Source organism: Erinaceus europaeus, chromosome 2 (genome assembly GCF_950295315.1).
Source record: "Erinaceus europaeus chromosome 2, mEriEur2.1, whole genome shotgun sequence".
Taxonomy (NCBI): domain Eukaryota; kingdom Metazoa; phylum Chordata; class Mammalia; order Eulipotyphla; family Erinaceidae; genus Erinaceus; species Erinaceus europaeus.
The window spans coordinates 109,167,271-109,181,986 of NC_080163.1; the positions used below are offsets into that span (position 1 = coordinate 109,167,271).

The following is a 14,716-nucleotide window of genomic DNA, read 5'->3' on the forward strand; positions in this document are numbered from 1 at the left end:
AGTGGGTCCTTGAGCTTTGTACTATGTGTACATAACTGGGTGCATCACCACCTAGCCCCCTAAAAAGTGTCATGACTTTGAAAATCCAGCATATGTGTGTGTGTGTGTGTGTGTGTGTGTGTGTGTGTGTGTGTCACTAGCCTGATTATTAATCATTAGAGCTCTTACCTTAGAACAGTTACTTTTCAAATAAATAACTCCAGTTAGTTTTCCAGTAACTAACTCCACACACCTAGTCCTGGACTTTGGGATAGAAATTTAAAAAAAAAAAAAGTCTGGAACAGGAAGTGAACAGCTAGACACTGTGCTTAGGAAGGAAGTTAACTCAAACCCAGAAAGAGAAACAGGCAAGGAACCTGGCAGAAGCTTCCTGGAAGAGCAGGAGAGGCCAGTAGCATGTTAACAAGGGGACACTGTCACCTTTCATACTCTGGCATACACTTTTCACTCTGGCACAGCCCTTGTCACGCTTCCCCTTGCGGATCTGACTTCCTTTCCATTACAGTCCTGTGACAAGCAGGTACCACTATTCCCCTTGCACACCTATGAAGACAGAGGCTGGGAAAGACTGCCTTAAGGTCACATCCTAGTGAGCAGCAAAGAAATGCCTTCAGTTCCTGGAGGCCAGTGAGGACGGTGTCACAGAGGTGCTGGCCCCAGAAACTCAGACTCTGTCCCCAGCATGAATAGCTGGCAGGCTAGAGGTGCCTGTGACAATCTACTTCTTCCAATGAGGTTTTTCTCAGGCTCTGGTCTATCCCCAATAGAGTGTCTTCATTGCGTAGCCCATCTGAGAACATGGCTGTTCTAATAACTACCTACCCTCACTTATGTTTCAGCATTTGGTTTCCCACTTCTGCACCATGAAAATCCTGCTCTGTGACCTCCTGCTGCTCAGCCTCTTCTCCACCGTGTCCAGCAGCTGTCAAAGGGACTGTCTGATTTGCAGAGAAAACCTCCAGCCAGCCCTGGACAGCTTCAACCTGGAGGTAGGTCCATCTCTCAGCACCTCCTCCAGAGAGAGTAAGCCTGCTTGTTCGCAGGCCTCCTCTAGAGGTTGTGGGGTCATGACACTGTCTGGCATCAAATGGTTGATAGGAAACAGGTACAAGTTTAAGCATCTTTTGTCCTCTTTCCACACTGCTATGTTCAAATGAAGTCCTGCCCAAGGTGCCATTTTGTTTCCATTAAAAAAATAGTGAGGGTTAGTGAGATAGCTCACCTGGAAGGGTGCTAACTTTGTCTTATGTGCAGCCCAGGTTTGAGCCCAGCCCCCACCACACTGGGGAAGGTTTTGATGCTAAGGTCTCTGTCTCTCTATCTGAAAAAGTCAGCCTGGGGCAATGAAACTTGTGGTGAAAATAAACAAACAAATAAGCACATTCAGAGAATTTGGTGTAAAAAATGAAAGATCACCATTGATCCTATAACTCAAAGAAAGAACTCTGGATTTTTCACCTGTTAGATTACACCACGAAAAAATTTCTGTTATCATTTTAAGTTGTTTCTATGAATATAGTGATCTGTTTTAAACCACTCCCATTGATTAGGTGTGTTGTTCTTCATGTTTTGAGATTGCTAATAATTCTACAATGAACACTTAGTCATTTACATTTTGAGTTTTGAAATGGAGGTGTAAATATGATGTTAAATTTCCTTTCATACAATAAGGTCCCATCCACCCACCCTACACACAACTGCTTTCACTTCAGTCACACTAGTTAGCCCTCTCCTATTAAATCCAACATGGCAACATGGCTCAATTGTGTTTTCCTTTGAGGACAAATGAACTTTTTTTTAAGATGATATTTCAAACTTCTTACCCTTTAGAAGTGACCACTGCTCCTCAAAGCAAGTATACAAATGCAGAAACAAAGTTAACGGTGAACCAGTGGATATAACCTAACAGATTCAAACACTAAACTCTCCAATTCAGGGCAAAGGTTCTAGTGCTTTCTAAATAGTAACTACTAGTAAATCCCAGAGATTACTCAGAGAGCCCATTCAAAATCCATCCATCCTTTCATGTATACACCACGGCTTTTACTGAGAATCTAACGTTCACCCAACACTGGGCACAGGATCCCAAGGCAAACAGATGAGTGATGTCGGCAGCTAGTAGGAGAGGACAATCTAGATCCCTCCATGAAAGAATCTTTACTGGGAGGTGAAGAAGCACAGAGAAATGAGCCCTTCCCTAGTCTAGAGGGGGCCATGTGTCCCAGGAGTGGAGAGAGGTGTGGGGAAGTGTCCATAGGTGTACTGGAGGGAGAGACATGGCATTAAAGGAGAAAAACTTCATTTGTTCAGAAAGCCCCCCTGCCTATAGGTGAAGCAGCCCAAATCTCATATATGGGTGACATGCCACTGAGTGGCTTCCCCAACTCAGTTTTCTATCTTTATTATTTTTTTAAGAGAGAAAGAGATGGGGGAAGACCGCAAAATCACTCCACCATGCTTGGAGCTTCCCCAGTATTATCCATGAGCTCCCACATGGTGCTAGGTCTTAAATTCAGGGCCTCAGCACAACAAAGATGTGCTGTAGCTACTGAGCTATCTCCCAGCCCCTAGCCTATTTTTCAAAATTGGATGAAATGCCCAAAAAGTAGGTGTCCACAGTTCATTTCCAAACCCTGCAACTCTTGAGTATGTCTACTCTGAATGATGAGGGAACTGATATTTCTCCAATACTTCTGATATCTTACCCCTCTTTAGCTCCCCCCACACACACACACCCACACACATACACACACATCCAATCATGCATTCCTGGACAATTCCCAGGACTCTCTGAACCCTGGGCTTCATCAGAAATCATTTGTTAGTGTGTTTGCCACAGGGATATAACTGTGGCTCTACAACTGCATGGTTCCTCTACTCCATCTGGCTCTTTTGATTTAATTTTTTAGATAAAGAGTGAAAAGCAGAGAAGAGGCAGAGAGGGAAAGGAAGTGGGGAGTGCCAAAGCACTGCTCCACTTCTCATGAACTTTCCCTTTTACAAGGGCTCCCATGTGGTGAACAGAGAATGGAAGCAGACCCTCATGGTGAAGTGTAGGCTCTGCCAAGTGAAGTGAACAATGCACAGGCCTTTTCATCAGCAATCTTTATTTCTCTTTCCAGGTTAATAGTTCAAGTGCAGCTGGCTCTTTGTCAGATTATAATTATGGTCGACAAATGGCTCACCAAAACTACTGTAATATCCTGAACTTTTATCTCAGCATGAGTAGTACTTATTCCATCAGTGTAAATACAACAGGCAAGATTCACTGAGTTGTTTTAGAGCAAAGAAGATAACTATCCCATCCCTGAAAAGTCTAAAATGCTAGTGGTAGCGAAGAAAACAAACAAACAAAAAACCCTACCAGCTAGTCATTTTTCAGAGGAGTTATTTTTTAAATAAAAAAGATTTATTTAAGGAGAAGAGACAGCAAGTGAACCAGAGCATCACTCTAGTCAGGTGGTGCCAGAGATCAAATTCCAAACCTCATTAGTGCAAGTCCCATATTTCATGTGCTGTGCCACCTCCCCGACAGTTGGTAGTATGTTCTAGCTTCATCTCATGGAAACTTTTTCTTTTAATTTTTTTAATTTTTTATTTATAAAATAGAATCAGTGACAAGTGCATAGGATAAGAGGGGTGCAATTCCACACAGTTCCCACCACCAGAACTCCATATCCAGTCCCCTCCCCTGATAGCTTTCCTATTCTTTAACCCTCTGGGAGTATGGACCCAGGATCATTATGGGGTGCAGAAGGTGAAAGGCCTGGCTTCTATAATTGTTTCCCTGCTGAACATGGGCGTTGACAGGTCAATCCATACTCCCAGCCTCTCTCTGGAAGATTTTATTGTAATTGGGATTAATGATTTACAATAAATACAGTTGTTGATGCATGTGTAAAATTGCTCAATTTTTATTTGTTTATTTATTTGTCTTCAGGGCGATTGCTGGAACTTGGTGCCTACACTATGAATCCATTACTCCTGGCAGTCATTTCTTTCTTTCTTTTTTTTTTAATAGGACAGAGAGAAAGTCAGAGAGGAGGGGGGAGAGATAGAGAAGTAGAGAGAGAAAGACACCTGTGAAGCATCCCCACTACAGGTAGGGAGCCAGCGGCTTGAACCCAGATCCTTGCTCGGGTCCTTGCTCTTAGTACTATGTGAGCTTAACCAGGTGTGCCACTGCCTGGTCTTCTAAATTTTCTTCTTTTTTTTTATTATTATCATCTTTACTTACTTGATAGAGATAGTCAGATATTGAGAAGGAAATGGAGATAGCCAAGAATGGAGACAGAGAGACACCTGCAGATCTGCTTCAGGACTCATAAAGCTTTCCCCTCTTCAAGTGGAAACTAGGGGCTTGAACCCAGGTCCTTGTGCACTGTAATGTATGTGCTCAACCAGGCATGCCACCACCCAGTCCCACCTTCTAAAATTTCTCAATTTTCTGCAAAACACTTTCATGCCCAGCCTAGAACCTTCACCACCACCATGAACCAGGGCCTGAAAGCACCTGCTGCCCATCATGGAAACTCTAAGTAGATATATTTCCACTGCTGGTACTCAGATATCCTAGCAGCACCTCCTAAAGCAAGTAGCGCAAGAATTAGGGTGGAGCTATACCTTCGATTGTCTCACGCTCTTGTAAATCAGAAGGTCTCATGGTCAGAAGTGGTAAGGGTCTGTAGCAGCAGAAATCTGGCAATCTCCATGAGCTGCCTCTTCTCCTTCCAGTGGTCCCCGGGCCTAATCCCGGAGTCTTTGGTTCTAGATATCTAAGTGGTCCTTTGCTCAGTTTCTCCACAAGGCCCACTTCAACATCAATCTGGCACTAATCAGAGCCCTTCCAATCCCTTATCCCCACTCTAGCTTGTTAGGCCAATGTCATCAACGTGAGCTAGGACAGTGCGCGTACACAGTAGGCTGATGGGTCCCTTGGTCAGAGGATTGGACTAAATTAAGATCATTTGCCCATCTGGTGTGACAAATGTTGTTGTGAATTAGGACTCCTCATGTTCACCCAGAAGCTTCCCCTAAATCAAGAGCTGAGGTGATGTTGTTAGTACCTAATTGATCTAGCCGGATATCATGTCTCGGTGTGGGCTGTGCATCTGGCTTGAACAGAGAATTTCATTTTCTCTGACTGACACACAACCTAATTACCATCTGGGCTTAGACCCAGGAGTTCACAGAAGATCTAATAGCCTCTAGGTTTAACAACTTCCTACTGCTCCTGTGACTGAAAGGCACAGAACAACTCCAGGGTTTGGGGCTCCTAGTTTTTGAGGAGTATGCTCCGAGGTCTATTTCTACTCCAAAATTCTATACTTCATGAGTTTTCCCCAGAACTGCGAAGCTTTCCTATTCTTCCCTTGGCTCCATAGAGTGGGACTTCTCAGATTCTTACCACTGTAGGCACAACAGACTGGTTTTGTTTGTTTATTTGTTTTTATGTGGCACTGGAGAAATGAACCCTAACCCATGTGTGGCACCACTATAAATCAACCTCCCCAGGTCAAATTTATCATTCTTTATTTTTAGAGAGAAAATGAGAAGGGAGGGTAGATATAAAGAGAGGAGAGACATGACAATGCTGCTCCACCATTCATGGAGCTCCCATGTAGTGCTGGACTTGAATCCAGGGCTTCCCTGATAATCAGGTACATGTCCTCCTCAGAGAGCTGTCTCCTAGGCCCTATGTCATTCTTTGCTGTGGGAGTGTCCTGTGCCTGGGGGGATGGGTGTCTGCCAACATCCCCAGTCTCTACATACTAGATAGCAATGCAACTTCACCTAGCTGCTGTGTGAAAACCAAAATTGTTTCCAGACATTGCCAGATGTTCCTGGAGGGGCAAGACTACCCCCATTAGAAACCTACTGCTACAGATTTACAGCTCACACTAGGATTGTGATCTGAAAGAACAAACATACTGCACATTGGTTCTATCTTCTTTTCTTCAAAGCATTTCAGGAGCCTGACCTGGGAGGTACCTCAGTAATGGAGCACAAGGCTTGCTTGCATGAAGTCCTGGATTCAATCCCTCACACAGTATATGCCAGAGTGATGTTCTAGAGGTCTCTCTTCCTCCCTCCTCCCACTAAATAAAAAGGAATCTGGAGTTAAGTTTCTCTCACCTCTGAGTCTCAGGGTTCTTTTTTGTTTGTGAAATGACAGCTGGGCCTGAGAGTTCCCTGTCTCTTTCCAACAGTGAGTTTCTATGATCTTGAATAACTGCATGTAAAGAGATGCTGTACAGCTACAGAATACAAAAGAACATTATCTCCTCCTAGCCTTGGACTAACAAGGGGTCTCTGGTCCTTCTCTGCCCACCTCTGTCTTTGCAGGTGTGCATCCGTCAGTGTGAAAGCAAGGTCTTCGCCAGCCCCTTTGGGACTCCATGCACCAAGATCATGGCCCAGGACCCCTGGCAGGTCAGCCCTGCTGACCCAGAACATGCAGTGGCCTCAGTGGACCAGCCCAAAGCCTCTGAGATGCAGCAGCTGAAGCGCATGCCCCGGGTCCGGAGCCTGATTCAGGTGCAGGAACCTGGAGTGGATGGTGCAGAAGAGACCGAAGAGACCGGACAGAAGCAGCTGCAGAAAAGGTTTGGGGGCTTCACTGGAGCCCGGAAGTCGGCTCGGAAGTTGGCTAACCAGAAGCGGTTCAGCGAGTTTATGAGGCAGTACCTGGTCCTGAGCATGCAGTCCAGCCAGCGCCGGCGCACCCTGCGCCAGAATGGCCGCCTGTAGCCAGGAGGGGAGCCTCTGCCCGCACCTCATCCACTGCAACCCATGAGTGAGTTGGGCACGGATGAGCCTGGTGAGGTAGGGTGGGTCAAGAAGAACCCAGCTCTGTGTTCCTTCCTGAGCCTGGATGCACTTTGGCCCCCAAACACGCACACACCCCATCTCAAGGCATTCAGCTCCATGCCTCAGCCTCATCCTTCCCGAGGGGAGAGATGTGCCTAAGACAGTCGCAGGAGCTGACCACTTCCTTTTAGAGCTTGGTTACCATGGAGATAATAGTAGTATGTTAAGATCACTCATTCTGCTCTCTAGGAGCTTAGTTACTATGGGGACAGTTAAATGGACCAATCCTCCTACCCAGCTGCCATAGCAACCACTTAGTTCACCTTCTCCTCCTCCACCACCACCACCACCAGACTATCTAAGAATCCAGAGCTGGACCTACCCACAGTCCTGGACGTGGGATAATCCTGTGGTCGTGATATTGCTAGCTCATCTTCCAAGCCAGTTTAGGTAGCCTCTCTTCTTCCCACCTAAATCTCAAGTCCAAGGTTGTATTCCATGAAAACCACCCAGCTTTCTCACTCTCCTCTCAGTCACGGAGTTCATGTTCAGACCAAGAGTTATGCTTTCTGCTTTTCTCATTTCCATTTGTCACTTATCCATCTACCGCCTGGTCAGAGATGAACAAAAGTGACCATGAGAATTTGGCCCGGCTGACCCAATAACTAGAGATTCTTATCTTTCTTTACTTTTTGCTGCTTTCCAGGAGTCATTTTTGGCTTTGTTAATTTTTTATTGTTATGTATGTATGTGTGTAATATATGTGTTTGATAGATAGAAAAAGAAATTGAGAGGGGGAGGGGAGGAAAAAACAAGAGACATCTGTAGCACTGCTTCACTGTTCATGAAGCTTCTCCTCTGCAAGTAGGGACCAGAGGCTTGAACTTGGGTCCCTACACATGGTAACATGTGCACTCTTCTGGGTACGCTGCTGTCCAGCCCGCTTGATGCTTTCTTTTGTTTTGCCAGCTCTCTTACTCTTCTCTACATTCTAGTCTGTTTTCCCCACATCAGCATGCTTACACATGGAACCTACAATACATGTCAGACAATAAACATTAAGGACCATGATTGATTATTGATTGATTATCCAGTAAACACAAAGCCCATCAACTACACAGTGTTGTTTTTCAATACTAACATAGGGAATTAACACAATGAAATTCTCTGAAAAAAAAATCTAAGAAAATCCCAACCATTCAACACAGGTGCCTGAATTTGTATGTGCAGTAGGGTTATCTCTGAAGTCTAATACCTCTTCAATGAGTCAAGGAACTTGCCTCAAGGGAAAGAACTTATTGGTCACCACCATCCCAAACATTACCCACAGTGTAGAACTATAGTTTGTTATAATTTTGTAAGCCACTATTAATCACAAATGAAAAATAAAAAACCACCACTTCCCTGACTCTGGGGCAGCAAAGAGCCAGTGTGTGCTCTTTTGCTTTGCCTCCTGTACCTCACAAGGAACCTGACTGCTGATAATCTTTCTTCCCACTCTACTGATGCATGTGCTCGTCTATGGCACCCACACAGCAACAGGGAGAAACACACACACAGCTTTGTGCTAATAAGCTGGCTGGTCTGAAACAGACTGTTGCCATACAGGGACTTGTGCATTAAGTTGTTGTGAGGGCTGTCATTCTTCCCAAAGGAGCCGAATTAAATTCTATCAAATCTTAAAGATATTCTTCTTTGAAGTGCTCTTCAGGGATCATGAAGTTCATGGCTAATTCAGAACTGCAGCTATTTTCTCTACCTTAAACAGTTTAAAATGAATCCCATTAGCAGGAATCAATTTACTTTTTAAATAACAATTTGAGCCCTTCTTCAGAGCAACTGGCTTTTCTAATTTTCTATCAAGCTTCCAACTGAGAGGCCCTGAAATGGAGCTGGTAGCTACCTAATGTCTGCTTCTGTGCTCAAGATGAAAAGTTCTTGATGGAAACATCACCCAGCTTGTTTGGGTATTATTGATACCTAGGCACCTTCCTCCCTCAGCAGCCACACCTGATTCTTCTTTCCACGCATGCACGACTGCTGAGTTCCAATATCTACAGGTCTCTCAAAGGCAGTTTCCAACCTGTCTCTCTTCATTTACTCACACCCTAACTAGGTCATCCCAGGCTTGAGATTTCTCCCTGTTGGTGGAAGGTGTCCTGTTGCCAAAGCTATTCTTGATTCTTGAGATAGCCAGTGCCCATCTATGCTTATCAGGCTGGGAGGAAATTATATCACCTAACACTAGAATCAGATCAAGAAACCTGTTGATGAAGGCTAACAATGCCCTAGCACATGCTTGAAGAGGGGGCCCTGGGGCAGTGTGCCAAAGGCCTGACTAATCTCCTCTCTTTCCCTCATTCCTTTATAAAGTCACATGTTGCCTAATAACATGAATAGTTCTCTCTGTCTGTGTGTGTGTGTGTGTGTGTGTGTGTGTCTCACCAGGATTATCATTGGGGCTCAGTGCCTACACAATGAATCCACAATTCCTGGTGGCCAGTTTTACTATTTATTATTATTTTATTTTTCTTTTTTCCTTTTTGCCAATGTACTGTTCAGCTCTGGCTTATAGTGGTGTCAAAGACTGAACCTGGGAATTTAAAGCCTGAGGCCTGAGAGTCTCTTTATATAACCATTGTGCTCTATACCACTGCCCTTTTTTATTTATTTGACAGGACAGACAAAAATTGAGAGGGGAAGGGAGGAAATAGCAAGGAAGGGAAACAGAAACACCTGCAGTACTTGCTCCACTGCTCATGAAGCTTCCCCTCTACAGGTGGGAAGCAGGGGCTCAAACCCAGGTCCTTGTGCATGGTAACATATGTGCTTAGCCAAGTACACCATCACCCAGCCCCCAACAGGAATAATTTTCAAAGAAAGACATCTTTGGACTATTTCATCTTTGAGTGAATATCACAGAGGATGGAATGGCACCGTCTACTAAAGGCATGACTCATCTCCTTTCCTTTCCCTGATTCCCTTATACAGTCACATACTGCCTCGTAACAGGGATAATTCTCTCTCTCTCTCTCTCTCTCTCTCTCTCTCTTTCTTTTTCTCTCTCTCTCTTTCTGCCAGGATTATCACTGGGACTCAGTACAACCCCACTACACATCTAGACCAAAATGTTGACAGAGGCATGTCCGTAACATTTTCACTACATGACTGTTCAGACAGTGGAAAATGAACTGATTCACTCATGGGTGACCAGGCTTAAAGGGCACTTGTAATACATGAGAGCATTATTGTTGTTGTTGTTTGCCCACTCCAGGAGCCTTACATATATTTGATTACACCACTCCCAAGCCGACCATTTCATTCTTCATGCTTCAGAAAGAGACAAAGACAGAGAAAGGGGCGGTAGCGCAGCAGGTTAAGCGCACGTGGTGCAAAGCACAAGGACTGGCATAAGGGTCCGGGTTTGAGCTCCCAGCTCCTCACCTACAGAGGAGTCGCTTCACAAGCAGTGAAGCAGGTCTGCAGGTGTCTATTTTTCTCTCCCCCTCTCTAGCTTCCCTTCCTCTCTCCATTTCTCTCTGTCGTATATAGCAACAATGACATCAATAACAACAACAATAATAACTACAACAATAAAACAACAAGGGCAACAAAAGGGAATAAATAAATAAATTTTTTTTTTTAAAAGACAGAGATAGATATAACAGCTTTAGAGCTTTCCCCAGTGTCATGGCACTCCCATATGGTTCTGAGGCTTTGATCATGGTTGACTCTACCTGGCAGCCCTCTCTCTGCCAGGTAAATTATCTTTCAGTCCTAAGAGAACATCTAACGAAGTGGACTATAGGGGGTTGGGCAGTGGGACAGTGGGTTAAGCGCATATGGTGCAAAGCGCAAGGACCAGCATAAGGATCCTGGTTCAAGCCCCTGGCTTCCCACCTGCAGGGGAGTCGATTCACAGGCGGTGAAGCAGGTCTGCAGGTGTCTATCTTTTTCTCCCCCTCTCTGTCTTCCCCTCCTTTCTCCATTTCTCTCTGTCCTATCCAACAATGACATCAATAACAACAACAATAATAATAACCACAACACTAATAAAACAACAAGGGCAACAAAAGGGGGGAAAATAGTCTCCAGGAGCAGTGGATTCATGGTGCAGGCACCAAGCCCCAGCAAGAATTCTGGAGGAAAAAAAAAAAAGAAAAAAGAAGTGGACTATAGCAGCTGGAGAGGTGGTGGTAACGCAGCAGAGCACAGAAGTAGAGTCCCAAATCTGATCCTGCTACCACATATGCCAGAGTGATGCTCTATTTCTCTGTCTCTCTCAATAACAAACACATTTTTTAAATAAATGAACTAGGGCTGGACAGTGGCACACTTGACTGAGTACACACATTGCCAAGTGCAAGGAATAGAGTTCAAGCCTCTGCTTCCCATCTGCGGGAGGGGGGGAAGCTTCACGAGTGGTGAAACAGTGATGCAGGTATACCTCTCTGTCTCTCTCTCTCTTCTTCTATTTCCCCCTTCCCTCTAAATTTCTCTCTGCCCTATAAAATAAGAGAAGAAAGGGAAAAGGAAGAAAAAAAAAGCAAGTGGGGAGAATGGCCACTGGGAGCAGTAGATTCATCATGCAGGCACCAAGCCCCAGAAATAACCCTGGTGATAAATAAACAAGCAAATACTCATGGAGTCTAAACACCAAGGAGAAGAAACAGTGTCTGGGCAGGACCTTCAATCTGTGCTAAGTAGACAAAGCCCATCCATCTCCCTTTATTCCGCAGTCCTATTAACACACTGGGACCAGAGAACAGGTGTAAACACAGAGTTACAGAAGGTTTGTTGATTAGGGACCATTTATTAGGTTGATAGCTTTTCTTTTTTTAATATTTATTTATTTATTTATTTCCTTTTTGTTGCCCTTGTTATTTTTATTGTTGTTGTAGTTATTACTGTTGTTGTTACTGATGGAGAGAGGAGGGGAAGACAGAGAGGGAGAGAGAAAGATAGATACCTGCAGACCTGCTTCACTGCTTATGAAGTGACTACCCTGCAGGTGGGGAGCCTGGGGCTCGAATTGGGATCCTTACGCAGGTCTTAGTGCTTTGTGCCACTTGCACTTAACCCATTGTGCTACCGCCTTAATCCCGGTTGATAGCTTTTTTCTGACCCTTTCCCATCACTCAATCTCTAGGACATATAGGAATGAAGGATTCGAAGAAAGAATACCTCCTTTTAATTGTTTCTATCTTTCCAGGTGTCCAGGTGATCTCCCAAACAGCATGTCTCCTGCCCCAGACCTGCCAGCGGCCCAGAATCCTGATTCCTCCTCCAACAGGAACAGAAGCATTTGCCTCCAGGTCTTCACCTCCAGGGAACAGACCCTTACCCACCCGCCTGGCTGTCCCCCACCCCTCCATGGCATGTTTCACTATGACCCTATTGCTACATCAGAGTGTATTTTTGTAACTCCTCCTGCTGACAGTGAACTGGCCTGTCATCCCTTCTGGCCCACCTCTACTCCCTTTTAGGGGAGGGTGGGTTCATGGAAAGGACCCGCCAGGGGGTTGACCTTGTCACTGCCATACTTGTTTGTAAGCTGTTCTTTTTGATTGATTGTTTTAAAAAAAATATTTCTCCATTAAACTTCTAATGAGCAAATAAATAGTTTATAAATTGGTTGGCTAGTTTTTTCAAGAGACTGAAAATGGGACTCCAAATACCACAGCCATCTTATTCTTTCTCTTTCTCCCTCTCCCTCTCTCACTTGTCTTTCTGTATCTCTGTCTCAGTGGAGGCAAAAAAAAAAAAAGGCTGGTAAAAATATAAATTTATTTTAAAAAATTAAATATCACCTGCAACACCACCATTTGGCAGGTGGTTGGGCTCCACTCTCAATTCAATTAATCAGGAATATGCATTTTTAACAAGTTTCAGGTGGGACATGAGGCCGCGCCTAGACAACCCTCCGCATCACTTTCATCTCTAATTTAACAGGAACTATGCCCAGGTGTGTGACTATATCAGCGTCCAGGCAGGAAATATGGGGCATATCTGAATGCGGTCACAGAGAAGCATCAATAAATGTACAGGAGACAGGGTTACAGAAAGTACTATTTTGGATCCCCATGAGGCACACCTTGTATCTTAAGTAGAGAAGGACCCACTATGCAGGGTAAAAAAAAAAAAAGGAATGGAGAGACAAGACCCTAACTTCTCTCTTCTTCAGGGCTCCAAACTCCAGGCCAGAGTTTCCTTTTGGTCAGTCCAACTGGAAAGATAAATTATGATAAATCTGGAGGGGCTAAGGGCTACATGGAGAATGTCCAGCTCAGAGGTAGCGAGTCCTTGGAAAACCCATGGCAAAGGTAAGCCTAGCCGACTATAAAGGCCTTTCTTTGAGGGTAGGATATGCGAAAAAAGCGGGGGGGGGGGGGGGGGGAAGGAGGGTGGTCCTTTATGTTATCCCATGGTGAAGAAAAGGCCAAAGCATAGCCTCCCTCACACCAGCTTTATGGGTGTGACAAACTTCTGTTCTACTCAGGGCCTTCAGTTTTCTCATAGCAACACCCCCGCAGCAGGCACTGTGTAAATCCCTGGAACTCACTCACACTCAGAGACACCCGTTTTCCTTCCTTTTCAGCTCCACCCAGCCACTGCACCTGGCACCACTCACCCCGCCAGCTTCTCTGGATTCAGGACCATTTCTCCACTGCTTACCCTAACCATCTCCACAGACACAATCTTGGATTTTTGGAAGGGCAGACACATTCCCCTCAGTTAAAGTACACTTTGGACATTTTTAAAAATATTTATTTATTCCCTTTTGTTGCCCTTGTTGTTTTATTGTTGTTGTTGATGATGATGTCGTTGTTGCCAGATAGGACAGAGAGAAATGGAAAGGGGAGGGAAAGACAGAGAGGGGGAAAGAAAGATAGACACCTGCAGACCTGCTTCACCACTTGTGAAGTGACTCCCCTGCTGGTGGGGAGCCGGGGGCTCGAACCGGGATCCTTAAGTCAGTCCTTGCACTTTGCGCCACGTGCGCTTAACCCGCTGCGCTACCACCCAACTCCCCACTTTGGACATTTAAACACATTCCCAGGACCCAGGAGGTGGCTCAGTATTGGAACTTGTACAGAACACAGATGCCTGAGGTTAAGTTCCAGCACCAACATGAGCCAGAGCTGAGTGGAGCTCTGGTCTCTCTCCAACTAATAATAATATCATCATCATCATCATCATAGGTGGTGGTGTGCTACAAGCCCAGATTTCTTTTTTTTTCCCCCAACAGAGTTTCCACTACAAATCCATGGCTACTGACAGCCTTTTTTTTTTTTTTTTTAGATTATCATAGAGACAGAACTAGGATGAGAAAGAGGAGTGAAAGACACCTGCAGCCTGCTCCACCACTTATGATGCTTTCCCCCTTGCAGGTTGGGACTAGGGGCTTGAACCTGGGTCCTTAAGCAAGGAAACTTGTACATTTTACCAGTTGTACCACCACCAGACTCACAAAACCAGATTCTTGAGGGATTGGGAATAATGACTGGCAATGCTGAACAAAGTAGCCAGGGGATAAGTGGAGACAGATAAGTTTATAGGAACTTATGCAGAAGCATGAGGTAGCTTCCAGTGACAGCCAACTGACTGCTCAGGGGGATCAGAATATAAACCAGCAGAAAATAAAAATTCCTTGCCAAGACAAAGTGAGGCTCTACCCCACTGCTTCCAGATGCAGTGGGGAGCTACTTGCTGGGGAAACATCTACTTCCCAATAAATACCCTGATATTTATTGGATAACAATCTTGAGGATAATCGGTGACTCCCCTGCTGCAGTCACACAACAGGATGCCCAAGCAGCACTTTCTCAGGAGAAAAAAGTGAGACAAAGAATAGGAGGCAAGGGAGCATGCAAATTAACATGTAATTGTCCTCACCTATGGGTGC

General features: G+C 44.9%; 1 protein-coding gene across 1 annotated transcript; it reads left to right on the top strand.

The window, feature by feature from the left end:
• Window positions 1–841: 841 nt before the first annotated feature.
• PNOC (prepronociceptin) lies at window positions 842–12,552 on the top strand. The gene is made up of 3 exons (XM_016185610.2): window positions 842–989; window positions 6,346–6,796; window positions 12,023–12,552. The coding sequence occupies exons 1-2, from the start codon at window positions 864–866 to the stop codon at window positions 6,748–6,750; spliced, it is 531 nt and encodes a 176-aa protein (XP_016041096.1). The 5' UTR covers window positions 842–863; the 3' UTR covers window positions 6,751–6,796; window positions 12,023–12,552.
• Window positions 12,553–14,716: the final 2,164 nt, after the last annotated feature.

Excerpts from the sequence above, each read along its gene's own strand:
- PNOC (XM_016185610.2), top strand. The coding sequence starts at position 864 with ATGAAAATCCTGCTCTGTGACCTCCTGCTGCTCAGCCTCTTCTCCACC. Across the intron at positions 990-6,345 it reads TGGACAGCTTCAACCTGGAG|GTGTGCATCCGTCAGTGTGA; the intron begins GTAGGTCCATCT and ends CTGTCTTTGCAG.